The sequence below is a fragment of the Sparus aurata genome, chromosome 9, assembly GCF_900880675.1.
Source record: "Sparus aurata chromosome 9, fSpaAur1.1, whole genome shotgun sequence".
Classification (NCBI taxonomy): domain Eukaryota; kingdom Metazoa; phylum Chordata; class Actinopteri; order Spariformes; family Sparidae; genus Sparus; species Sparus aurata.
The window spans coordinates 27,468,990-27,495,148 of NC_044195.1; the positions used below are offsets into that span (position 1 = coordinate 27,468,990).

At 44.0% G+C, this 26,159-nt stretch overlaps 1 protein-coding gene across 3 annotated transcripts in view; it reads left to right on the top strand.

Moving 5' to 3' along the window:
* LOC115587724 (neuropilin-2-like) overlaps window positions 1-26,159 on the top strand; it is a 108,548-nt gene that overhangs the window by 4,278 nt on the left and 78,111 nt on the right. For all 3 annotated transcript variants that reach the window (XM_030427672.1, XM_030427674.1, XM_030427673.1), the window contains exons 2-3: window positions 10,343-10,523; window positions 25,584-25,765. In XM_030427672.1, coding sequence (XP_030283532.1) covers window positions 10,343-10,523; window positions 25,584-25,765 — 363 coding nt within the window. The remainder of the gene's footprint in view (window positions 1-10,342; window positions 10,524-25,583; window positions 25,766-26,159) is intronic.

Genomic DNA, 26,159 nt, shown 5'->3' on the forward strand with positions numbered 1-26,159 from the left:
GACTTTGCACGGAAGGATCAGTCGTTAGCCTGAATTATTAGAGATGTGGCTGTCTGTAAATATTAATTTGAATGTATTTGTTCCTTTCAGTGTAATCTCGTGTTGCCGTGGATAATTACTCAGACTGGCAAAGGCTGGAAATACATCAGCGCGGTATGAAAGTCAGAATAACACAGTAAGAAAGACAGAGTGGATAAAGGTTGAATATCAGCAGCAACATTTATTTGACTGGCTGTAAGAAAAAGGGTAATTAACGCCTCTGAAATCTGACAACAACCCAAATCTGGGACAAAAAGTCAGTTTTCGTGCGACAGCGATGAGACAAAGTCACCTCAAAAATTGAGATTTCTATTTAGGCTCCGTAGCTCGTGACATATTTTAGTTCTCTCGTTGATTCAGGGGCGCGCTTGCCTTTGTCGGAAAGCATTTTTTTCCTCGAGTCTGAAAAAATGACCGGTGCCATCTGACTGCCACAGTCTGATGACTCGAGTGCGACACAATGTGTTGAACGCTGCTTACTTAAGCTGCTGTTACAAGTCTTTGTTGAGGCCGCGTGTCCTTTTTTTTCCGTGGTATTTTCCATCCAGCTTGAGGTCGCAGACGGAGCAGAGACGGTGACGGAGGTTAAACTCCACTTGAGTGTGTGGAGCTGACATCAAACACACCTCCCCGCCTCAGGATGATTAAAAAAAAGCGTCTTTAATTTAGTGGTTTTGACTTCTGAAAACTACCGTCGCTAAAAAAACGTGGGACGTCTTCTCAATATGTGGGACACCTGTTCACCCCGTCCACACGTGTTTGTCCGTGTGTTCACTATGTTGTCTCCGCCTGTTATTGCTGCTGCTGCTGCTGTATTTCGCTGCTACAAAAAAAAAAAAAAAAGGCCGGGAATGCTTCACCAATATGAGCTTCTTGTGAACTTTCATCCCAAGAATAAAATAATAAAAAAGAGAGAGAGGGAGCAGAGATAGAGGGAGCGAGGAAATACGAGTGTTTTGTAGTGAGGAAGAGCGCGAGAGAGAGAGGGAGCGCGAGAGGGCATTAGTGAAATAAGGGGCGAGCAGCAGAGTGTGAAGCGGTCGTTGAGTGGAGCCACCTGCAGTAAAGCGAGCCAGATTTATTCCTCCTCTCCGTCGAGGCGCTGGAGGGTCGCCGGCCCAAAGTGAAGCGCGTTAATAAGAAACACACTGATTGTGATATAGATGTGGAAAAAAAAAGATGATGATTAGCTTCCAAAAGGCAGCCATGTTATTAAAGGAAGAGGGACAAACCAGGTCGCGCGGAGAGGTCATGAAATTTAAAACGAACTGCCGGGTGTGCGACGAGCGATTATGCTGATCTGAGGCGGGTGACACAGGTGCTGCAGACTTTTTCCCTCAGAATCCGATTCCATTTTAATTACGGTGCAGGTAACAGGTGTTTACCACCAGGTTTCAGGATTAAGAGCTAACCGTACCCATCTCCTGAATTCCGGACTGCCGTCTTTCGAGTCTTTTCTCTATAAAAGTACGCGTTTTAATGAGCCGCGCGACGTTCGGACAAGAACGCTGGTCTTCCCGTCATTAGAATAATAGTGGTTGAACAGCAGACGCTGGTCCGCTGACATCAACAACCCAGTTTGCGGCGAGCGAATAAACATTAAGCTAATTAACCTTCAGCGCAGACTCTCCCCCTCTTTCTCTCTCTCTCTCTTTGTCTCTAAAAGGGAAAGGACAATTAGTGGGTCCAGCAGGATGTTCTAATTACAGTTATCATGTCATTAGTAAACTGTTAGTATTCTAGTGTCTTCATTGGCCATTGGTAATGACTGGAGTAATTAGAGAGGATGGGGGAGATCAGCTTGTGTGTCAGCGCGAGTGTGTTGTACACTTGTGGAGAACAAATGTCCTCGGAGAGGAAGGGGAGATCATGGAAATCCTTCAAATGAGAACATTTGCCTGTCCTCACTCCTTTTTGTGTGTGTGTGTGTGTGTGTGTGTGTGTATGTGTGTGTGTGTGTGTGTGTGTGAGCTAAGCCTTCTGTGTCCTCGGCGGTCCCTCCGGAGCGGCGCCGTGCGAGGCCACAGGTTGTTTTCCTTTTCCTCTCTGCCTTCACGCTGAATCATCCAGTTGTTTTTCCTCCTTTCATGCCACTTCACCTCTCCTTTAATGGCACTCTCTGTCTCTTTCTCCACGCCGCCCCTCTTGTCGGTGTTTTTTCCCTCGCTCCGATTAAGAAACCTCCCTCACCCTCTTCTCGCCCCACTTTGCCACGATGGGAAATCTTTTCACTCTTTTCGGCCACTCTTTTCTCTCCGGCTCTGTCAATCTGAGGTTTTCTCGTCCCCGGCTCGCTCTGCCTGGACAAGAGTGAAGCTCAACAGTTGGAAATCCAATTACGTGGCTTGTAAGAGTGACGTTAGTCCTAAAACGCTGATGTTCCTGCTGCTTAGTATGTCATCTCTGCCACTAGGGGTCTGTCAATCACTACATTATTTAACGACGTTGTGAATTAGCGTGGGATCATGGGAGTTGTTTACAGATTAGGTAGTCTTCCTCACGTTACGTTTAGTCTTGTTCGTCGTCCTCATAACTCACTTTCTGACGCATCATCTAATGTTTACAAACATTTCCTCTGGAATTTTTTTAAAGTTCTGGTTTTATCTGGATTATCTTCAGATTCGACCTATGCACTTGACCCCACGTTCAATGGTACGAGTAAAGGTAAACTTGAACAGGAATGCATAAACACAATGTCAGTTTAAGTAAGTTAGACAAGATAGTAACAGGAGGCCCATCTGCTCTACAGATAAATACAGATAAGATACGTTTTCACCTAAAGGACTACTTTCTCAAGCAACATGAGAGGTTCTGAGGATCAACAAAGATCGGGCAATGATGAGCGATGGTCCAATCCATCATTTGCTTTCCTATGCACCTCCATGACGATGTGTTGAAGCAGAATTAACTTGGCTGAAATAAAATGCTGTGAGCGCTCGACCAATAAGATGTGGTCGGCGCTTCAGGCCCCGACCTCAAAGTTCCTGTGCTTTTTGGAAGGTACTACCCACCGAGCAGGAACTCCTAGGGGGGTAAAACAATGTCCCTAAAACTTAATTTGGTCTGGACCATGTGGTGGAAAGGCACTGAGTTCATCCAAAGGTGTCCGGTCCCTGGTGAAAGCTCCTGCGGTTAATTGGGCGATTGTCCAAAAATGGCTATTTCTCTGGAGCGATGCCGTACAACAACCATTTTTGGTTCCACAGAGAACCTTTTTAGCAAGAGGCTCTTTACAGAACCCCCAACGGTGCTTTGAATAACCATCAAATAATTGTTTTTATGAAGTAATTAGTGATGAATAACCAAAGAGCCTTTAGAAGAACCGTTAAGGAACCATTCGTCCACCACGACCGGCTCCAGCTACAGACTTCATCTCTTTCTTGGAGCGACATTATTTCTGATCGTGTCGGAGCAACACCAACAATCGTTAGCCAGATATCAGATAAACCTCAGAAAACTCGACTTGATTTGATCTCTAGTTTGGAGAACTTGATGGATAGTTTACAGTTCTATTGCATCTACATCGAGGCTGTTGACCATCGAAAACCTGCTCACGTAACCTCAAACTCTCTTTCTCTCTCTCTCGTCATTCTTGAACATTAGATCTCCCTCTCTCTGTTCACACTTCACTCTCCTCCGACCTCCTCTCACACTCCTCTCCTTCAGTCGTCTCTTCAGCTCCTCTCTCTCTCTCTCTCTCTTCTCTCTGTTATTGATCTTAAATCTTTTACAGCGTCTTCCTTTTTACTTTTTTTCTACTTTGTCATACTCTCGCTCCGCTCTCTAAAGCCCCGCGGATCAGCCGAGCGTCTTCTCTCCTGAGTCGAGAAGCTTGTTCTCATGTCAGTTCTTTTTCCGTATCACACGCTCATCCTTCTTTTATTTATTTTTACGAGTCCTCGTCTCTCTCCTCTCCGATTTCCCATCGCTCTGTTTGTTCCTCCGGATCCTTTGTAGTCCTCCGTCGTCCAATCCCTCCGCTTTACACACACACACACAAACACACTTACACTCACGCACACTCTTTTTTTCTCTCTGTAGTTTTCCACTGTGGCTTAATGCAGGGCACCTGGAGAAAAAGCACAACCCCACCTGTTTGTGTGTGTGTGTGTGTGTGTGTGTGTGTGTGTGTGTGTGTGCGTGTGTGTCTGTGTGAAGGTTGTATTTTCTGTCCAGTGAGCTTTTTTCTGAGCTGCTGACTTTCTCTTTTCAGATGATGAGAGACAGATGTTCTGGCGTTACTCTCTTCTTTTTCTTTCTTTCTTCCGTCCTGCTCTGCCTCCTTCTCCCTTTCTCTCTCTCTCTCTCTCTCTCTCGCTCTGTCTCTTTCCTCCATCGTTCTGTCCATTCCTGAGGTTTCCCAGGTTGGAATAAAAGCACCTTGGTTTGAGTCCAAAAAAAGACATTTCAGCCTGTTATTTTCAGAGTTCCTTATATTCCCAGAGTCTCACCAAAGCTTTTCACAGTCACCGTTAAAGGTGCTTGAAGTGTTTCGCGAGTGCTCAACTAAAAAATGCGTTGTAAACATTACAAGTAAAAAATACATGGAAATCAATGGTAAAATTAGCATTTTATTCCCTCGGGCTTTGATGCAGATGATCAGAGTTTATTGATTGTTCAATTCAGGGACCTGTTTCCAACAAGGTCGGAAATAATGAGAGTGTGAGACTCACTGCGCCATATTTTTTTTTTGGGCCAGCGTATGTGGGTAATAAGTTGATAGATAAGAGCCTCGCTCTTAAAACGTCGCCTGGTTAGCTGGGTCAAACACTTTCATGCGCAAACACTCACTAAATCATTTAATGCTATCATTATGGTCCGCGGCCAAAGGAAATAAATTCCGACTACGGTCCAGCACATTAGCGAAGTTCTCGCGGGCTAGCAAATCGATTGCGACAGGGCTGAGAAAGTCTCTCTTCGGAGCCAGGAACATGAATGTGTAAGAGAGCTCAGAAAAATCAAGGTCGGAAAATTTGCATTTGGGGCCAACAAACAAGGATTTAGATCAGTTTTGTGTTTTTCTTCATGTTCGGGACTCGTTCCTCTCTGTTGCGAGGCCTGCACTTCTGTTTCCAGCATTTCTACATGTCTTTATGGCTGCCTCGCTGTGTGTGTGTGTGTGTGTGTGTGTGTGTGTGTGTGTGTGTGTGTGTGTGTGTGTGTGTGTGTGTCTTTGCATGTGAGGGGGGTAAAGTTGCTGAATAGGTGTTATCAGGATGCAATACTTAACGTGGCGGAGAGCCATAAATAATGCAGTGGCCTGTCTTATATCCCTGCTTGACTGCTTAGCACCGTTTACTGCTGCTTATTCTGTGTGTGTGTGTGTGTGTGTGTGTGGTCTGAGTACAGTGGTGTCTAAGCCAGAGGAGGGATAAAACCATGTTCAGCGGTTTGTGTGTTTGTGCGTTTGTTGTGAATATGCGGTCCGAATGCGACGTCTCTCTGAAGATCACACGAGCTGATGTGGTCGAGAAGAGAGAAGCAGTCTTGTGTGAAGTCAAGAGGAAGGAAGTGTTTGTGTCCTCTGCGAGGGACAAACCCGTCAAAGACACACAGTGAAATGTCCTTTTACAGCTTTTAATCTGCTATAGAACCTCTCCTAACTTCCTGTTATACCTCAACATTTATTTCATCATGATAGTTGTTAAGTTTTATTGTATTTTTCACAATCTCCTATCATACTTTTTTTTCTATTTATAGTCCTGCCCTCAACTTTCGGCTTTCCCTTCTCTAACATATATATATAAATTTTTCTATTATGCCAATTATGTACCATGTAGCATTTTGGGTAAACTTTTATCCTTTTTATAATGTTTTGAATAAACAAACTGAGGAAACGTGGACATTTCTATGAGGCACTTTCTGTTTCAGCATGATGTCCGTCTTTCATCTTATCTCCTCATCGGCTTTGACAACATTTGGATTCGCTGACTTTTAGCTGATAGGTGGGAAAACAGGGTTTTTTTTTTTAACCTGTTTGCTAATTCTTGACAAGAATTTGGGATTTTCCCCCAACTCAGCATCTCCTCACGCACACAGACGTTACACTCTCCTCCCAGCATGCAGGTCAGGGCCGCTGTAGTGCGGAATACAAATCAGCATGGCTATAGATTTACTTTTGGAAGCTGTTTTATACCGTTTTCTTTTAAAGTTTCACTTCTCCAGTATACCGGTCTATTACTGCAGGAACTCTATAATGACTCACACTTTGAGCCCAAGAACCAGAAAACAATATCAACCTCATGCAGGAGGATGTGATGTCACCTGTGCACTCATCCCCGCAGCATGTGTCACTTCCTTTCCTTGTTCGGTTGCGATAATGGTAGAATGACTTACGTGTGCACGTCCCGATATAAATACACCCTCGAAGCAGAGCAGACACTTTACTTTACGCACGCACAGCGTCTGCCTCTTCATCACGCCGGCGTTATTCATCAGACGCCGGGAGGTGGTGTCCTCGTCGGCTGCAGGCCAGAGGTGAAGATGGGAGACGGAGGGTGGTGGTAGTAAGACTGAGGTGATAAAAGACAAAGATTTAGATTAAGATTTAGATTAATGATGTGTTTAATGGTGTACGATTGACATTTAGATTGTGTGTTCACGTTTTTGTGTCCACCCCCTTCAGTGCATGTTGAGGAGACGCCTGAATGAAGATTAAAGCAGTCGTCTGTCAAAAACAATAAACCTTTACCGTCTCCCTCGCGGTCTCTTTGGGGACTGGATCTAATGAAAACACATTTGTGCTCTTCTCATTTTAAGACCCACCGCGCCCAACAACAACAACCGAGTGCACGTTACGAGTCCCAAGCAATCGCTTATTAATCGGTTTCATTCCTCTAACAACCCTCGCATGTTTCCCCCCCTCGCATTGCCTCTGCATAACCCAGATTTCTTCGTGAGAGACAGTTAGCTAAGCGCTGAGCTAAAAGTGGTGTTTGGCTGATGGTGCTGTGAGATTCCAGAGTGGTTAAACACTAATCCAGGTGGTGCTGAGATGAAATGCGTCTGGCCGGGTTACATAGGCCCTTGTAACTCTACTCCTGTATTACTGTATGTCACCGGGGAGATTGGAAACAGATAGGAGGAGATAGACGAGGGGACTAGTTGGCTCGCAGCGTGGCGGAGGGAGGGGGGACGGACGGAGGCAGAGGGATTGAGAGGGAGAAAGCGGAGCGATCGCTAATTGTTTGCAGACAGTGTGAGGTAGACACCAGATATAGACGCCAAAGTGTCAATCACTTTGTGGGAAGATCTGACCTCCATTTCCAATCTCTCGAGCGCACATGTGCGCATTCGAAGCGGTGAAAGACGAGACTGTGGGAGATCAGGGGACGTTTCAGAAGCTGCAAGTTTGTTTTTCCCCTTCTCAGAGCTGAATTTAATCTGAAGACGGCGTCCGTCAGAGTGTTTATGCCGTGCGCACGCGTTAATATTTGCTGTGTGACTCCTCTCAGATTGGGTTTACAGTAGCAGGTCTATTTAAAGCCTCGAGATATGTTGTATTCTGCTGAGTAGTTTGACTTGGCTATGTCACCCCACTCAGCACAGGGGCAATAAATAAAAAACGTCACGGCGCAGACCAGCAAGTTACACAACGTCTTCACACATATTTTTTTGTTGCACATTCAGCTCCGATCGAAACAATAACACGAGACCGTCAGGAGCTTCTTCGAGAGTTTGTTTTTCCCTCTCATAAACAGGAAATTATCTCCGGGGTTTGCTCACCGGCCAAATACTTCCCAGCAAAGCAGCCGACACTCACAGATGCTGTTTTTTATTAGCATAACCTGCTCCGCTGTGGCCCTCGTCTTACCCCAAATATTTGTTGAAAACTCAATCTGCTCCCGTCCTTGATGTGCAGCGTAATCACAGTTTGGTGCTGGGACGATTCCTTGGATTAGGAAAGCAGTCCTTTCAAAATAATAGTCCCACAATAACACAAAGCACTATTTTTTTAGTTTTCTCCCTCGATCACATCAGCACTGATGATACTTACTGGTTCAAAACAAGTCACTTGTCGGAGAGCGTTGATAGACATTAGGTCAATACATTTATCAACCTAATAGTAAGATAAATGGTGGCAAAGTTCTGTAAACCAAAGAAGCCTTTAAGTTCGATTAAGGCACAAAAAAAAATTTGTTAGGGTTAGGAGAAGTTCATCTTTTAGCTTAAAACACCTGGTTTTGTCTCCCCAACATGGCTGGAAATTGCCGCCAGGTCGCCATAAAAATATCCAGTTGGTTTCACACTTACACATGTTGAAACATTCCCCTTTAATTAAATCGAGCTTCATCCACCCTCAAACTCGAAAGTTCTGTATGACTCTAAACTTCAAACCACCTGCAACTGCTTAACCATAATTTCAACCAACCAGGTGTAGTATCAGCATCAGACTGTCCTCACTCATAGATACAAGCCACCTAAATACACCTGATTCTTTTTTTTCATCAAAACTGTTGAAAAATGCCTGATCTTGCAATGTTGAAGAGAGTGAGAAATGATTCCCAGATCGGTCTGTTTACCCAGATCCACACCAAAAGCTAATGGGGGTCAATTCTGGTCCGAGACCCGTCCTCCATCCAAGTGTCATGGCTGTACGGTCGGTAGTTTTTGTGAGATTCTGACGACAAATGAACCAACAATCAAACGGACGCGAGTGGATAAATGTACCTCCTTGATGGATTTAATGAAAACACTCCTTAATTGCAGCTTTAGTGAAATGAGACATTAGGTCTTCATTCCTTTCTGGCAGATTGTGGCTCATACTGTCCCTTTTATGCTGGAAGTGCTTTGACTCCACAATGACTGAATTCATTACAACCACCGTGATGGTTTAACTTAAGTTTATGGGCCGTTAAACAATGAAGAAGTTGAGCTCATGTCGAACGTCTGCACAGTCCATCAAACAGCTCAGGCATGACGTACAATAGACGCCACAGACGTAATACAGTAGAGTCGTGTGTGTGTTATGCCGTCGGGTGTCAGAGATACATATGAGTTACCCATCAATGTCAGGGTACATCTGCGGCGGTGAATGAGCGGCATTGTCCGCGACACAACGCAGACGTATGACCACCGACAAGTGGATCCGCTCTGTGACAGTAACTGTGGCATCTGCAGGCCTCGTCCACTGTCTGTGTGTGTGTGTGTCGGTCTTCGTGGGTCAGAATGGGGTCTTTGTGTGTCATGATGCAGAGTTGACCTGTGACATCACACATCCACACGGACACGTTCACACACACCTCTTTGTTTCTCATATCCTGTCTCTGCAAACACAACTCTTATCCGCATGTTTACCAGTTTGGGACCCTTTAACTTTAACAGAATCGTGAATGTTGACGTCTACGGAGTCAAACGGAGGCCAAAAGGTCTGTTGATGTTAAAAAAGTTAAGTAATTGAAAAGATAAAACTTGAAAGTGGAAAAATAAGAAATCTGAAAATAAATTGAAAAAACTTACCTACACTTTATCTTTAGTTTGACTTTAATTTTTTTTAATTCAAGAACAAAAATTGAAATATCAGTTTAAAATGTTATTCTTTCAATTACTTTATTTTTTTTTACTCAAATTAACAAACCTTTTGTCAGTTTGGCTCCATAGATGTCTTTCTGTATTGTCACGTTTCGGAATAATATTATCAATATTTTAGAACAAAGTTTAAACTTCAGCTCATGATTGTTTTATTGTTGAGTAATCAGATGATCTTGTTTATGATTAACTGATTAGTTGTTTAGTCTATTTAATGTCAGAAACTAGTAGAAAAATGTCAACCAGTGTTTCCCAAAGTCCAATATGACGTCTTAAAACTTATTGTTTTTCCTTCAACCCGAACAATACTCAGTTTACGTTCATGTAGGAGCAAATAAACCAGAAAATACCCAATCTCAAAAAGATGGATTAGATAATTTTTACTCCTTTACAACCGATGAATCACGTGTCAAGATAGTTGGTGATTAATTTTATCGATGAATCGTTGCAGCTCTAGTTAAAGGTGCAGGATATAAACATTGTTCCTATGTTGAATTCAAACAGATGTGGGGTAGCATACCACCAGAATAACTGCTAACTGCTGCTTACTGTGGGTGCCATTAGCTAGTTAGCTCAGCTAACCATGAAATTAGCATTTGTATTCGCTGACTCTGCCCAGACTGGGAGTTTGGAACGCAATGATTTAGTCAGAGTTTAAACAGTTTTATATATTATGATGGACCAAATCCACAGAAAATGTACGTCTTTCTGCTTCAACTTGACTTTTTTAATCTTGCATTTAAGCTGATTGCTCTTTCTCTCTCTCTCCACGCAGCGTCTGAGCCATGCGGTGGCTATTTCGATGCCAGTAAAGCCGGCTACATCACCACCCCGGGCTACCCACTGGAGTACCCGCCTCACCAGAACTGCCGCTGGGTCATCACGGCGCCCGAGCCCTTGCAACGCATCGTCCTCAACTTCAACCCGCATTTTGAGATCGAGAAACTGGACTGCAGGTAAAGACGGGATGGATGGGTGTTATGTGAAGATTGAAACTGCTAGAGGAGGTTTTGGTTGCGACTAAAAGAAGGATGAGAAATGAGGGGAAGTTTTTGCCTTTGGAGTTTCTGCCTCCACCAGCTTGTGTGAGAGTTGTTTTGTGTATTCGGTGAACTTCAGCCCACTCTCCTCCTGTTTCTCTGGCTTAAACAATCCCATAATAATCACACAGGGACCTCCCTCTGTCCCTTGTCTCTAATTATCAAAGTCTAATTACAACACATTCACTGTTCCAGGATGGTTTTCACACTTAGGAGGAATTAACACAGATTGGAGGATTTGGTGTCCGTCATTGTTTTTGGCTGTTTGGCTGTTGGCGGCGTGGTGAGACCGAAAGAAAAGGCCGACAGTTCTGCAGCGTGAAATAAAAATACAGCACACAGAGAGAAGGGACGACAGAACGGCATGCTGGGACTTAATGGAGAATGCTTGCCGAGAGGATTGAGACTGGTTAAGAAGCAAAAAAAAAACACATTAAAGCTAACTGCAGGAGTGATGGAAGAGCAGGCAGAAAGTTTAGGTTACATAAATGTTAGATAATAGAAAGTTATATAAACTGTGGCATTTATTAAAGGTGCAATATGCAAGAATTTTAGTGGGAAAACAGGAAAATGTAATTATCATTAAAATGTGAAGTATCAGTTTTGTGTGAGGAAGTATTGTATCTACTGAAATTAGTGTAGTATCCCGGCTCTTCATGGTCCAAAGCTGCTGGTGCTCAAGCTCCCGGTCTGGACTGCTAGCTGCACAGCTAACTGAGCTAACAAGCTAGCACTAGTCGTTTCCCCCTTATTTGTTGAGTGTGAAGTTTGAAGCTTTACAATCTAACAAATTGCACCTTTAAAACTTTTTAAAACTCATTTTTTAAATGTAATTAGAGATTAAAGCTTAACAAATGGTTTTAGAAGAAAAATTAAGAGAATTAGATGAATCTTGCGGTTATCTAAGTAGGATGAAATCATTTTTATTTTGTTAAATGTTTAATTTTAAGGATAAGAAATACAGTTGAATTTAAAAGAGCATGATTTTCAACATAAACTGGTGTTTAATCTATACAATTACTCACGAAAACTCAAAATCCTTTAACATTTGAAATAAAACCATCCAGTTGTAGTGTTTCTTGGCGTCAGAATTTGCAAGACATAAACCATACGGACCAAATCAAAGTTAGAAACAACTGGTGAGATAAATGAAGTTGCAAAGGACTTCGATTCCTGAGTAGACTTTAGATTTCACAACTGTATTAAAAGCAACAATTCCGATGTCATGATAATTGCTTCAAGAGTCTGGGCAGTTTTTGTTCGATGTACCTTGAACGAGCTTGATAAGTGCTTGAATCCACTCTTGATAAAACTGTGCAGACATACAGTACAAATTATAATCGGGATTTTTGAGCCAGCTGCTGCAGAGTTTCCTGATCCGGCCCAAGCACTGTGACAAAGTTACCAGCGTTAACACGTTGTAAAAGGACAGGCTACCATAAAAGAGATCCCCTTCCCTTCCCCACAGATGGCCGCGGGTCCAATCGGAGCTGCGGCTCATAAAACGCCAATTATACAGACAACTGCAAGAAAGAAAAATGAAAGTCCAATATTTACATCATAAAACCAACTTAACGAGCTAATCAAGAAACAATTTGATGATACATTTTATTCTGCAGGCACTGAGGAAGCTAATATTTCATTTGAGAAACAAAACAGAAGTTGCTGAAGAAGAGGATGATGCCTGATGGTGACGTTATGACATCATCTTCGTATGGCCGTCATGCCACATACGAATCCATCCGTCACGTATTAGAGAAGAGACCACCGGCTCTCAGGCATCTAATGGGCACAGATACAAACCGACTGACACACACACACACACACACACACTTACAAACCTGTACACTTACACTCTTCCCCTCTCTGTTCCGGTGCTTTCCCCAGTCCAGTTATTAACATTTCAGCCGTATCAATTATAGATAGGTGAATTCCCCCACTCAGATGTACCAAAATCATTCAGACATTTCTTTGTTGGAATTGAAGCATCAATATTTCACCGGCCGGCTGTTTGTCGAGAGGCTGAAAGGTTGAAGCCACGCTGCGCTCTGCTCTGCTCTGCTTTACTCTCGCACTGTGCTGTGGAAATGGAAAACATGCCTCTCCGCCTGTCTCCCTGTTCTCGTTATTTTTCAGTTTGACTCTCTGTTTCTTCTCCTCGGATCAATTTGATGCTTTTTTGTTTTCCCTCCCCCGCCCCCCGGCCCTTCTTCCCTCTTCCTCTTTGAATGTCTTACATTCATTTAAAGTCCAGTTGTTTTCCAGGAGGAGCAAAAATCTGGCTGATCTGCTGGAAACAACAGGCTCTGATTTATTCATTATGGTGTATGCACACAGCCTGTGTGTATTTGTGGTTTTTCTAAGACTTTCTGTGTGTGTCTAAACATTTTTTCCTCCAGCTCAGTGTGCTTCCAGTAACGACAACTTGCATTCGTTGGAAAGTAAATGTTGAACCGTGCCAGTACGAGTGAGATATGTGCAGTGCTGGTGGTAACATCTCAGGTCTAATAGGCTGTTATTTACAACTGTCCTACAGCGCAGAGCTATTTAAGTCTACAGACGCCCTACGCCTGGAGTGTGTGTGTGTCTGTGTTGGTGTGTGTGTGTTTGTGTGTGTGCAGCATTAGGCTGAAATTGAGCTGTAGGGTTCAGAGGGCAAAGAGGCCAAGGAGAAGGAGCAGTGCGTGTCTGTGGAGGGCAGACGTACGTGGTCATCGAGTGATTGTCGGCACCAACCCTGACCCTGGCTTTCTAATGCTGTCTCTCTCTGGTTCCTGCTGTTATATTTAAAGGGACAGTTCACCCCCCCAAAAAATCTAAATTAGTAGATTAGTGCTTATTATCCATCTAGATTGTTTTGGTGTGAGTTGCAGGGTTTTGGAGATGTCGCCTTGTAGAGATGCGCTCCGTCTCTTGAAGATATTGGAAGTAAAATGCTAGAAAATACATTCTAAAAGCTCAAACTTGAAGCGGTTACTCGAGATATAGTCTCACATAGCCAGACATATTTTCATAGTGCTGTCTTGGTGCTGGTGAGAGGCCTGGCTGCACCTATTCTCAATACTTTCTTATATTTCTTTAAACCTTTAAACCTTTAAACATGCAAAATAACGTCAGGGGAAACTAAAATGTTTGGATGTGAGCCCCTGCCTTAAATTAGCTAATCCCCACAAAAGTAAAGGTAAGAGCGGCTAGCTTGTTTACTCGTTAGCTTACTGTTTGCAACCATGTTAAGGTTCATTTCTGCTCCCTCTTCGTCTGAAAATGTTCCGAATGATACAACCGTTACTGCCCACATAATGACTTCCATGCATCCTCGGAGTAAACTATGTTTCGCACAGACATAAACTTTTTCATCGCCGCTGTCCAACTTTTAAAACTTCTTCCTCTTCTTCCTGTGGTCGAGTCTTACTTTGAGCTATTGGCTACAATGCCAACCACGGCTAAACGAAACACTGCTTCGTTGGCCCGAGTCCGTAAGCTACCAGAGGAGTACGTGCAGAAGTCTCAATCCGTATTGGTATGTGTATCTAACTTGGGCAGGAATTAGCCTTTAGGTTCACTTACTATTTTCAGTGTGTAGGTTGCAGAGACAGGAATTTTGAAAATGCTAACCTGGACATAGACCGTGTTGTGTGCAGTTTCATGTAGGAACTACCTCCTATTTCTGTTTTGCTGCGTCTAGTTGTTGACAAGTGGCGAGCTAATGTTTTAGCTCAGCCGAGAAGGCCACCATTGATGTTTACATCCTGTGCTGTCATGTTCACGAGCCTCTCGGTAGCAAAAGAAAATAGTTCCCACATGAAACTGCTCACAATATGGTCTGTGGATTACCCTGAATAACCAGGTCGAAACAATCCAGAGGGATAAAAACCAAGCATTTTCTGATTTTGTGGTGAACTGCCCCTTTAACATCCTCTTCTTGAATCATCAGATTGATTTAACACGGTCATTAGAACATTAACCATATGTCTCTCCTCTTGTAATTTACAGTTTTTAGAAACTGAAAACTGCTGTTAATCCCACACACACACACACACACACACACACACACACACACACACACACTCGACTTGTCGAGACAAAGGAGTCGTCTGTGCTCGTCGACAAAGACTGCATTATGAGCAGACAATATGGTTCCCCCCTCTCTCTCTCTCTTTATCGCATAAAAAACTCATGATACGGTATCAACACACACTCCCGCGCTGTTATGAATCTGCGTGCCCCGGTCAGACAGGGGTTGTTTTATGTCACTGCGTTGAGGCAATCTAATCTATTACGGCGCCTGATTGCAATTTAAAATGGTAATCTGTAATCTATAATGCATCACATTTTGTCAAGCACTCTGCTGGCTCTGCAGGCAGGATCGATGGAGTGGTGGTCGGACGGAGAGAGAGAGATGTTTTCATTAAGATTCATGTACAGTAGCAATTTAAGTGCGAGGGGGACAGCTGGAGGGGGTGAGCAGGGAGAAGAGCTCGTGGCCCCTCTAAGATCAGTGCAGCCACGGCCAGGCATGACTCACCGTGACTTCCCATTTCCCATCACATGACATCCATCATGGGGTGACAGGATTCAGTTATCACCCAACAGCTGTGTCTGTAGACATGGGTATGCCTGTAACGAAGCAGGGAAATGTTGAAGAAACGTCTACCTTGTGTGTTTGCCGTGACTTGCCGCCTCAGCGTTCTCCAAGCGGAACTGCATCAGAGAGAAAGTTGTCTTTTGCTTACAAGCGGTTCGGATTTGGTCTTACCGTCCATGCCGAGTGATCTGATCGCAAGTGGACAAGCTCTGTTCACACCTGGCGTTAACACGCGTCTCGACATGCATCACAAGTTGACCTCTTGCGATAAGATCTCACTTCCACCGTCTACATGCAAACACGCACATACAAGGCTGCAACGTTTTTCCACACAGAGAGATATAGATATAGATATAGATATATCTTCATGTAAAATGTTTGCTGAATTAACATGTAAGCCCAGATAATTAAGAATGAGTTCTAGAGTTTGTTTTATAAAGTTTATAAAGTTTCTCCTAATGCAACAAGTGTTTAAATTAAGGTTTTTTTAAGGGAGTCTGGAGACGACAGAGACGTATCCTTAATTAGTTTAGTTAGTTAGACATGTTTACCGTCAATAAAATGTCGTCTTTAATTAGTGTAAATGGTTAAATCAGCTCAAACCGCTGTTGGGAGGCAGGATGCACTTTAGAAACGGAAGCAAACATCGACATACTGACACTTTTTACAAGGAAAGAAACAAATAACTATTGCATTTAATGCCCAATTCACAAGAAGGTTCGTATCCATAGGTGTTTAGCTTAGCTTAGCATAAAAGACTGGGAGTAAGCTGCCTGGAAGCCTCGGGGTGACGACAAGACTCTCGAAGGAGCTTTAACATGCTCATAAGAGAACTTTAAAAGTGCTGATTTAGTTGAATTTCCCTCCCTTTGGAGCGAGCAAAGCCTACTGTATGGCTGTTTCACCCTTCGAGCTAAGCTAAGCTAACTGCTGCTGGCTCCACCTTCACATGTAATAGACTCAGATTAGAGAGATAACCATCTCCTCCTCTGATCCCCAGCAAAAGCAAATGAATTCCCTAAAATGTCAATGACAGGATGACGGTAGAGAAAAAAAAACACTTAATTTATTTAAATTTGTATTCCTAGAACAGAGTAAAGCCCTTAAATAATGAATATTTCTGATGCAAATGAATCTGTCAGAGAGCGATGTGGCACCGCCGCAGCGACGGTTAACTTAAGGTCAAAGAACGGCTGCAAAATCTCCTTTTGGCCTTTTTGAAGCGGCGGTGGGTCGTCTACTTCACATTTTCCTCTTAGCTCGCTGCACTGCTGTCTCTGAAAGCAAGATCTCTATTTGGAGTGTTTGGAAAGAACACACACACACACACAGCTGCTGAGGGAAAAGTGCAGCGTCAGGGTCCGTTGAGGGCAGGCTCAAATCATCCTGACAGCTACCTCTCTCCCTCCTCTCCTCTTTCCTCCTGGCTTTCTCCCTCTCCTCTCCTCTCCCACTCTCCCATTCATCTCACCCTTCCTCACCCCACCCTCCCTCGTTCCGCCACCACCTCCACCACTGCCCAATGGACCCCATCTATCATCTTTCGTCCTCGCCCCCCTGGTCCCACCTCCATTTCCCTGCTCCTCCCTGCACGCCTGTGTCTTCATCACCTCAATCTCCCCTCCTCTTTCCTTCCCTTCCCTCCTTCTCATTTCCTCGTCCTCGTCCTTCTGCAGAGCGCCAATCTTTTATAGGCCAAATCATTATTCAGCATTGCTTATGAAAAAAAAACAACAAAAAAAACACAGGCAGCGAGCCAAATGCCACGCTCTCCTCCTCCTCCTCCTCCTCCTCCTCCTCCTCCTCCTCCTCCTCCTCCTCCTCCTCTCTCTCGCTGTCTTATTTTCTCATCTCCCTCTCCTTCCTTTGTCTCCCTCTTTAAAATGCATCTATTCCTCTCCTTCTCTTTATCATTTACGGACGTTTTTCTGCAGCCTATATCTGTCTTCATCCTCCTTTTATCCTCCAGTCTGTGCCTATCCATCACTTAAATCCCCCTTCCTATATGTCTGTCTCTTATCCACATCCACTCGTCGTTCTCCACCCTCTCCAGTTCTCCTTTACCTCATATCACACCCGAGGCAGATGCTATCTGTAATATTGATATGAGACAGCCACACACACACACACACACACACACAGTATAAGGCTCACATTTGCTTGCAGAGACGAGAGGCTCGAGCATTTTTCACGCGCTCAAATAAAGTTCCATGCAGCGGAAGCACAAGAGGCGGACGTGCACGTAGGCAGCTTCATGGTTACGTGGCTAACACATTATGTGTGGAGGAAAGCGGTGAGTTAAAGAGTGATTTAGATGATGGAGAAGCTGCAGTCAACTATAATGGTTTCACTAATGATTTAGACCTTGTCTTTGTACTCTGCCGCTATCAATCATCTAACTTTATGCCGGCAAAGTCTGTCTCTTCTCTTCTCTTCTCTTCTCTTCTCTTCTCTTCTCTTCTCTTCATCTTCTCTTCGTTTTCTCACACCTGACGCGGCCAAGAGAGGAGCATAAAGGTAGAGTGATGTGATGTGACACCGGCCTGAGGGCAGAGAGGGGAGAAAAAAAAATTGAAAGTTGCGAGGGAGAGATGAAGAGACTCTGCGACAGAGAGTGGAACAGCATTCGGAGTGACAGTGGATGTTCACTTACCAGCTGTGGGCATTTAGCAGCTGCCTGCATGTTTGAATTAACATCACGGCGACTCTGCCAGCAGGAGAGTCATGTGTCCAGACAAGCGTCCCGGCACAGAGCCCGAAAGACAACATTAATAGAAAGCTACAGACAGAGGAGGCAGAAGAGGTGTGCTGTTTAAGGTTCATTAATCCGCTTTTTGAGAAATCGGAGGACTTTGCCAGGCAACCTTTTGTAAAGTGGTGATTACTGTAGATGCCTTTAAGGGGAGGTGAACCGAGCTTTCACGGTCGCTTTGGCTCAATCAAATCAATCAAACAAATAAACCTGAAACTATAAACGTTTATAATTAAATTGTGTTGATTTTGGGGGGGGGGATACAATATGATACGATACGATACGATGTGATGCGATGCGATACAATACAACTTTATTTTGAGCTTACACTGATATACATTTTGCATCCTCAGGCAGCTTCATCCAAGAGGTTTACACACAATTTACACACACAGTGTAAAAAGATAATTAAATGGCTTCATACAGCTTTTCCGGTATAAGTGGAAGCCACGTGAACCCAAATTGATTTGAAAAGACGAGATCTACATCGGTTATGAAGCTAAAATCTTCACTCTAGCTGCTAAGATAAAAAGAATCCATCTTAAGCGGCAGGAGGAACTTGACCGACGTGGTAGTTTTGCTTATTGTGATGTTTTTGGGGGGATACGATACAATATGATACCATACCATACCATACCATACCATACGATATGATACGATGCAATATTTTTTTTAGCTTACACTGATATACATTTTGCATCCTCAGGCAGCTTCATTCAAGAGGTTTACACTCGATTTACACACACAGTCACACATATGGCACACATTCATATAGGCCTCAAACGGAGCTAGTTGAGGAGGCGGCTTGCAGCCAGGAAGCGAACAGGACGTGGGTGCATCACGTTAGAAAAAGGCATCCTTAACTTCTCAAAACTCATTCAACTGCAAAGACACTCTTCACAGCGAGTAGTATATTGAGAAAGACTTCCTGAACTTTATCATTTTTTGAGTCACACACCAGCAACTTTCACATCAATAAAACGTGGGATTGTTAGCAGAAAGGACAAGGACGGATGAAACGGTGGAGGGTAAATATATAGAGCAGTGCAGAAGACACGGGGAGGGATTTTGGACACCGTCCTGGGGTTTAAGAGGAAGGTCTGAAATTTAAAGATTTGTTGAGTGCCAAGGTGGTGAATTTAGGAAATCCATTATCTCTCTCTCTCTCTCTCTCTCTCTCTCTCTCTCTCTCTCTCTCTCTCTCTCTCTCTCTCTCTCTCTCTCTCTCTCTCTCTCTCTCTCTCTCTCTCTCTCTCTCTCTCTCTCACACACACACACCACACACACACACACACACACACACACACACACACACACACACACACACACACACACACACACACACACAGAGGAAGGCAGGTAATGATGATAATATTAGTGGTCTGATTTACTAACACTCCCCGATGCCCTGCAGGTCTGTCTGATCTATGTCTGTTACTGTAGTGTGTGTGTGTGTGCGTGTGTGTGTGTGTGCCTTTGAAGGACTGACCCTGATCAATGTGTGTTAAAGCCATAATGAGGAATCGATTGGTTGTCCTGGAGACTACTGCTGGTCGGACACAGACTCACACACACACTGTCCATCTGTCTGCAGTAATAGGCCTATTACTTGATAACAGTGAAGTCAGTCATCCTCCTCACTCTCTATTAACTGCTTCACTGACAGACTGACTCCGGCTGCTTTCACTCTGCACAGGTGTGTGAATATAGTGTAATATATACAGTGTATACCGGGCGACAGGCTTCCTACGATCGTTGGTTGGTGTTTGAGCGATGTCTGTAAACACTGAGCTCTATGTTTTGAATGCTAACCATTGCATAAGAATGTGCAGAGTTTGAAACTATTTGTCTCCAGGGATGTACGTTCATGAGAATAAGAAGTAGGAGTAAGTAGATAACATCAGTGGCAGCTGCTGAACTGGAGCCCGTCATCTCCATCTGTGAACAGTCAGAGGGCGCGGCTGAATCCACCACCTCCATAATTGTTCTTGTTCTGAGCGGAGAGTCGCTTTACTTCTGTTTTCTGTGTTCTGTTTTTGTGTATGGAATATGTGCATGAATGTAGTCATAGTTTCCTGTCTCAGTTCCCTCTAAAAATGTTCGTATTGGGCTGCTGGTGATTTCACTTCTCTTCCAGTTAAATTTCCACGACAAGAGTGAAAAATACCAAAACAAACGTAATGAAACAACAACAAAATAAAAACTTAATGAGGGCGTATTCCCTACGTGTTAGAGGAAGATGATACCCAGTAACAGTTTGTTTAAATATTTAAGAATAAGCCAAAAAAAGATAATTAAATGGCTTCATACAGCTTTTCTGGTATAAGTGGAAGACACGTGATCCCAAATTAATTTGAAAAGACGAGATCTACATCGTTTATGAAGCTGAAATCTTCACTGTAGCTGCTAAGAAAAAAAGAATCCATCTTAAGCGACAGAAGGAACTTGACCGACGAGGTGTGGGGGGTGAATTACTCCTTTTCAAATCAATCTGGGATCTCGGGGCTTCTGAAGACCTGGATTACGCTGGAGGAAGTGTATGGCCTTTATTTATTTTAACATTTTAAAGTTGAATGTTTGTGGGCTCAAGCAAAGGGTTTGAATTTTCATTTTTGGGTGGGCTTATCATTCAATTTCAAGTTCCAGCAATTGTCCAGCTAGACACAAATAAGACGAAATAACGACATTCAAATTTGGATCAATTAATGCTAAATTACGATGATAAAGATACAAGTAGTAGTGGGATCATAGCGGTTGCTGACTTCCTGCCTCACTCTCTGATGTGAAGTCTGACTATCTTGGAAGTTTTTAGCCACAGGCGACCAAATGAAATCTTGAGTAAGATTTCTGAGTTTGAACATTGAGTGCACAGCTCAACAAAATAGCTTTCGCACATGTCATATCTCTACACAACTATTCTTGCCTGCTTTCGGCTCTTTTTTAGTGTCCATGTGTGTCCGTGTTTGTCCATGTGTGTGTGGTGCAGACGCTCTGTCTGCTGCTCAGGGCACCCCTGATGTTTGAAAGAAATGTGCAGGTGTAAAAAGACAACTCCCGACCTACAGAGAGAGACAGAACGTGTGAAAGGCAATTAAGACCAAAGCTGGAAGGAAGGAGAGAGGGAGGGAGGAGGGGGAGGGGTGGAAGTGCATCTGTATCCAAACCTTTTCCTTGGTTCACGTCAGACGGGCGTGGGAGAGCTTCTCTCTCTCGTGAGACCCCCCCAGCCCCCCAAAACACAAACACGCATGAATCTCTCAAAATGTCAAATGTTTTAGTTTTAAGTCTCCTTCCACGAGCTCAATCTGTGCATCGTGAATGTTCGCCCATCTGTAGCAGCTGTAACCTCCCGTGTCTCATGTGTTGGTGCCAACATTTGTTTTCTCTTCATGTCAGCGAGGAAAAAAAAAAAAGAAAGAAAAAAAAACATCTCATGTACGGCTTGTTAACAAGCGAATTTCAGGGAAAAGTGGGGAGGAAACACATTCAGACTGCTTGTCATTCCCTATGGCAAGTCCCAAAACAAACCTCTGATTGGCTGCAGTGGAATATATCGGGAAAGAGAGCGGGAGAGGGAGAGATGATGGGATTAAACAGTTTGTTAGGAGCTGTGTTCCTCCTACACAGAGGCAGTTTGGAGGGGAAAAAACCTCAAACCCTTCTATAGATCCATCCGAGTGCATGGCCACGGGGCTGTGTGTCTGCGTTCGTGCATCAGTGTGTTTGTGGGTGAGACAGACGGTTTGTGTGTCCCCCTGCGTACGTGTGCTTGCTGACTTATGTGACCTAAAGGCAGAGAGCAGCAGGGAGGGAGGAGGGAGGGAGGGAGGGAGGAGGGACACCTGCCTCTGTCTGTCAGAGGGGAGGAGCCGACAGGGCGAGTGCAGTGTCATGTTCTCTCTCTGACACTGCGCCGGCTACATTTGAAATCTTCTTTCACTTTGTTTTGGTGCGTTTGGCCTCCGCAGTGGATAAAGTGAAATCTCGCATTACTGTGTGTCGCAACTTCACGTTTATTCAGTTTCAGTTTTATGGTTTCATCTCGTGACAACCCCGTGCTTTGGTTTTGAGAAGGTCGAGGCAGAAAACCCGCCTGGTTAGGGTTAGAAAAAGATAATGTTTTGGCTTGAATTACCTGTTTTGGTCGCCACAAACACAGCGGGGGGTGTCATGACCTCCAGTCACGCTTACAAATGTTGAAACGCACAGTACCTCTACCAGCATCAGGTCACCTTCCAGACATGAGAGTCAGGTCACAAGTATGAAATGTGAACATGAAATTTCAAGACATTATTCAGCCCGATATGACACGTAAATGATCTATCTATCTATCTATCTATCTATCTGTCTATCTGTCTTTCCGTCTGTCATTCTCACCCTTCATTTTACTGATAAATGGTAGTTTCATATTCAAATATTCGCAAATTCTAATATCCTCTCTCTTCCCCGTCTCTGCTTCCTCTGCCTCACCCACACGTTGGCTCTTGGCCACTGGCTATGTGCCTGACAGCACATTAGAGAAGAGCTGGAGAGGGAAAAGTGGAGCGAGAGAGAAAAAAAAAACGAAGAAGACAAAGAATAGTAGGAAAAAAAAAGAAAAAGAGACAAGTGTTGAAAAGTGAAGCGATGGAAAATAATTAAGGGAAGAGAGAGAGAGAGAGAGATCTTGTCAGGATTGGAGTTAAACAAAGTTGTCATTACAGAGGAGAGGAGGAGGAAGCTGTCGCCGGGACGAGGCGTTCTCTCTGGAAAAAACACGACACGGGATCCGTGAAACGTTCGCGCGCACACACATGCTTCCCAGCGCGGTGACAGCTTGCGTCACGACCGCCGCGTTCGTTCTGGCGAAGCAGACACAAAGCATGATGGGGAGAGTGGGAGGTGGCGTGACCCGCATGATGGCGGGAGCTTTCTCACCTGTCAGAACACACGGCGCTGCAGCGACACACATCGCGGTGTCTCTCCGTGCACAGTGGAGTTCTCGTCTGTACGCTCGTCAGCTGTGGCGTTGAACCAACTCCTGTTCTCTGTAGTTTCAGGGAGTCAGGCGGATGTAAACTTTATGGTTGTTCTGATACGTTTCCAGGGAATTAATCTGTCTCCCAAGTGGCAAAACCAATAAATGTGTGTGTGTGAGTGTGTGTGTGTGTTTATAAGGGTGTTTTTCCATCTTGGTTTCAGTCATGATAGTCCACGTAACTGTGACGGCATGCTAACAAATAGTGCAAAGATTAACACCCCTTATATATTCATGTATCTTTAATGTGTGTGTGTACAGTAGCAACAGGAAGCGGTGCGTGAAACTTCATCCGTCAGGTCGCCGAGGCCTTCTGACGTACATCTTCGTCTGTACACTGTGTACTCTGGATTCTTTAGGTTTGAGGGTGATCACTTCAGGGAAATGTAGAAAGCTCAACAGCAGAGCAGTTCAATGCACAGCGGTCAGATCCGATCGATCTGATGGACAACGTTTTTTTCCCTTCAATTTACTTCAAAACCGGTGGCCGGCTGAGTTCACTTACCTCTGAGTCAAACTTTATACCGCCTGTCATGACAAGTTGCTCGAGGAATTTTTTCTTTTCCGGGAAGCTATTTTAGAGGCGGGCAGGTGTGTCTTTGGTATCCAGACACAGAGGCAGCGCTCCTGCTGTGGCCATGGAGATACAGGCCCGAAACATTTGTGTTCAGTTAACATGAAAGCAAAAGAGAAATAAAAATAGATTTCCATTCAGACCAATTTTTTTCTGCTGATGTGTGATATTCAGCAAAAGAACACACACGCTGTTCTGTGTGTTTAAAGAGCTTTAAACAAGTTGCTGCACTTGTGTCATTTTGATGTCAGTCGTCGATATTCTAATTAACTTTTAATTTAGTGTGCGTGCTGAGGAATCCTCGTTATTCCTATTTTATCTATTCATTTAGTCCCAGCCAGCCTGCTTGGTTACAAGTCAGCACAGTCCACCTACAGCAGAATAGTCAGCAGAACATGTGAGATAATTTCTTAGGAAGGAAGAACCAGGAAGATGATGAAGCAGCCTCAATCCAGTCTAAAAAGTGGAAAATGTGAATTTCTCTGAAGAGTGAACGGCCTAGGGCAGAGTTACAAACGTTATTGAATTAGACCCAGGCAAAGATGTAAACCAGAGTCATTTGTTCCACATTAATCCTGTTTTTTTAGCATCAAAGGCTGGAGGGTTCGTGCACAGTTCACAAAAAGCCTGTGAACTGTACACTCTCACACCGTGACTGGACCCTCGTGTAAACCCTGACATTCACGTGCTCCTCCGGATGCTCCCGTTTTTCTCGTGTTGGGAAGTCGTTCTTCCGACTTCAGTGTCCAAAAACATCATGGAGACAACGAGGAAGATGTGTCACAGCATTTATAGAGTCCCAAAATCCGCAGAAATAATGTCATTCTGACTTTTTAGGGTCAATCTGGGTCACTTTATGTGGACAGCAGCTAACTGTTGGAATTAAATACCATATTACAAGTTACATGTTAGTAATAAATTACTATGGAAAGTGAATTAGTAAAAAGTTTCCAACCATCAACCAAACATTTACTTCCTTCTGCGACGTTTCCACATATATGATGTCAAAATCAGCAAATTGTGAACCATAAATTCGACTTTTTGTACATTTTCTACATTTATTATACTGTGAGCTGTGACTTAAAGGCTAGTTGAAAGCCATTTTACATTCACATCTTTGTATTTATTGTATTAATCTCTAATGTGGGGTCATAGGGGGTTTGGGGACGGTGATGGTCGTTTTCCCTCTTTTTTTACAGCCCAATTTTCCTACTCGTTAACCAATTTTTCAGTTCTTTTCCAACATGAATGCGCTATAACATAAAGCAAAAGGCATGGGAAGGTACACTTTCTCGTTTCGAGTCTGTTTTCATGTACGACATAAGACTCATTCATCGATAATTTATTCTGAAACCTATTGCTTCAGGAAAATCTTGACGCTTTTCATTAAATTTGAGGATATCAAGTTGAAAAAAAAAAGGAGTTAGATTAGTCTCTGAAAGACGGCCCACGTGTTTCCTCATGCGGGCTGAGAGGGCGCACGGCTTCCTACATTCCCACTCACCTTTTGTTTGTATTATAATATAGATCTAATCCATATAATGATGCTCTGTAGCCCAAAGCAGTTGAGTGTATAATCAGTCAATTACAGCGCAGTTAGAGAATCTTAAACAGGTTCCTCCTCCTAGTCCGTCTAATGCAGGTGGTTCTCTTCCTCCTCCACCATCTGTGAGCTGCCAATGTCTTCTGCTGCGTTTATTGGAACTGAAATGACACCCGTGCTTCCGCCGATGGTGACTGCGCTTTCAGCGGTTCCCCCCCTCACCGCCGATAGATAGATAGATGCAAACAATTTGCTCATTGCTTCTGTTTTGTTGCCAAATCCGATGCGACGCCCGCCAGATGAAAAATCTAATAAAGAAAAAAAAAAAGACTAATAACACGAGAGTCAAAGCGGCTTGGAAGGATTTAACAATTTCCTCTTTCTCAAATGAAAGTCTCCTCTCTCCTCCGCTCTTCCGCAGGAATACCTCATTAGAGCTTTCATTAAATGTCTGTACATCAAGCGGAGGGGGATTTAATATCATTTGCGTCTCCTCCCTCTGCAGGTATGACTACGTAGAGATCCACGATGGGAACTCGGAGACGGCCGACCTGCTGGGGAAGCACTGCAGCAACATCGCCCCTGCACCGATCATATCGTCCGGGCCGTCGCTCCACATCAAGTTCGTGTCCGACTACGCCCACCAGGGGGCGGGCTTCTCTCTGCGCTACGAGATCTTCAAAACAGGTAAATGGATCTTTGTTGCATAGCCAGGCAGAGTTGGGGAATTTGAAGCAGTTTATTATTAATGCATGCTTCTACCTCTCTTCTGCTCCCCTACACCACCAACAGTATGTAACGCTGGCTGACGTTAGCTTAGACGAAGAGTCCACCGATGTCAACAAACAAGCGGTAGCCCCAACAACACACAGTCCAAAGTCAAAGCTAAATACAGGTAGCTGCACCTGCTGACTGCACTATTCTTAACGGCCAGCAGGGTTACTGTTATGAAAAGTTTCTTAATATTCCCCAAACCTTTTAAATCTCAAGGCTAAACGTAGGTGCAAGGCTAGCTAACATTCCGCTAACCTCAACAAACGACTGGCACCCACCACAGTCAAGGCTAACATCACTGCAAAGC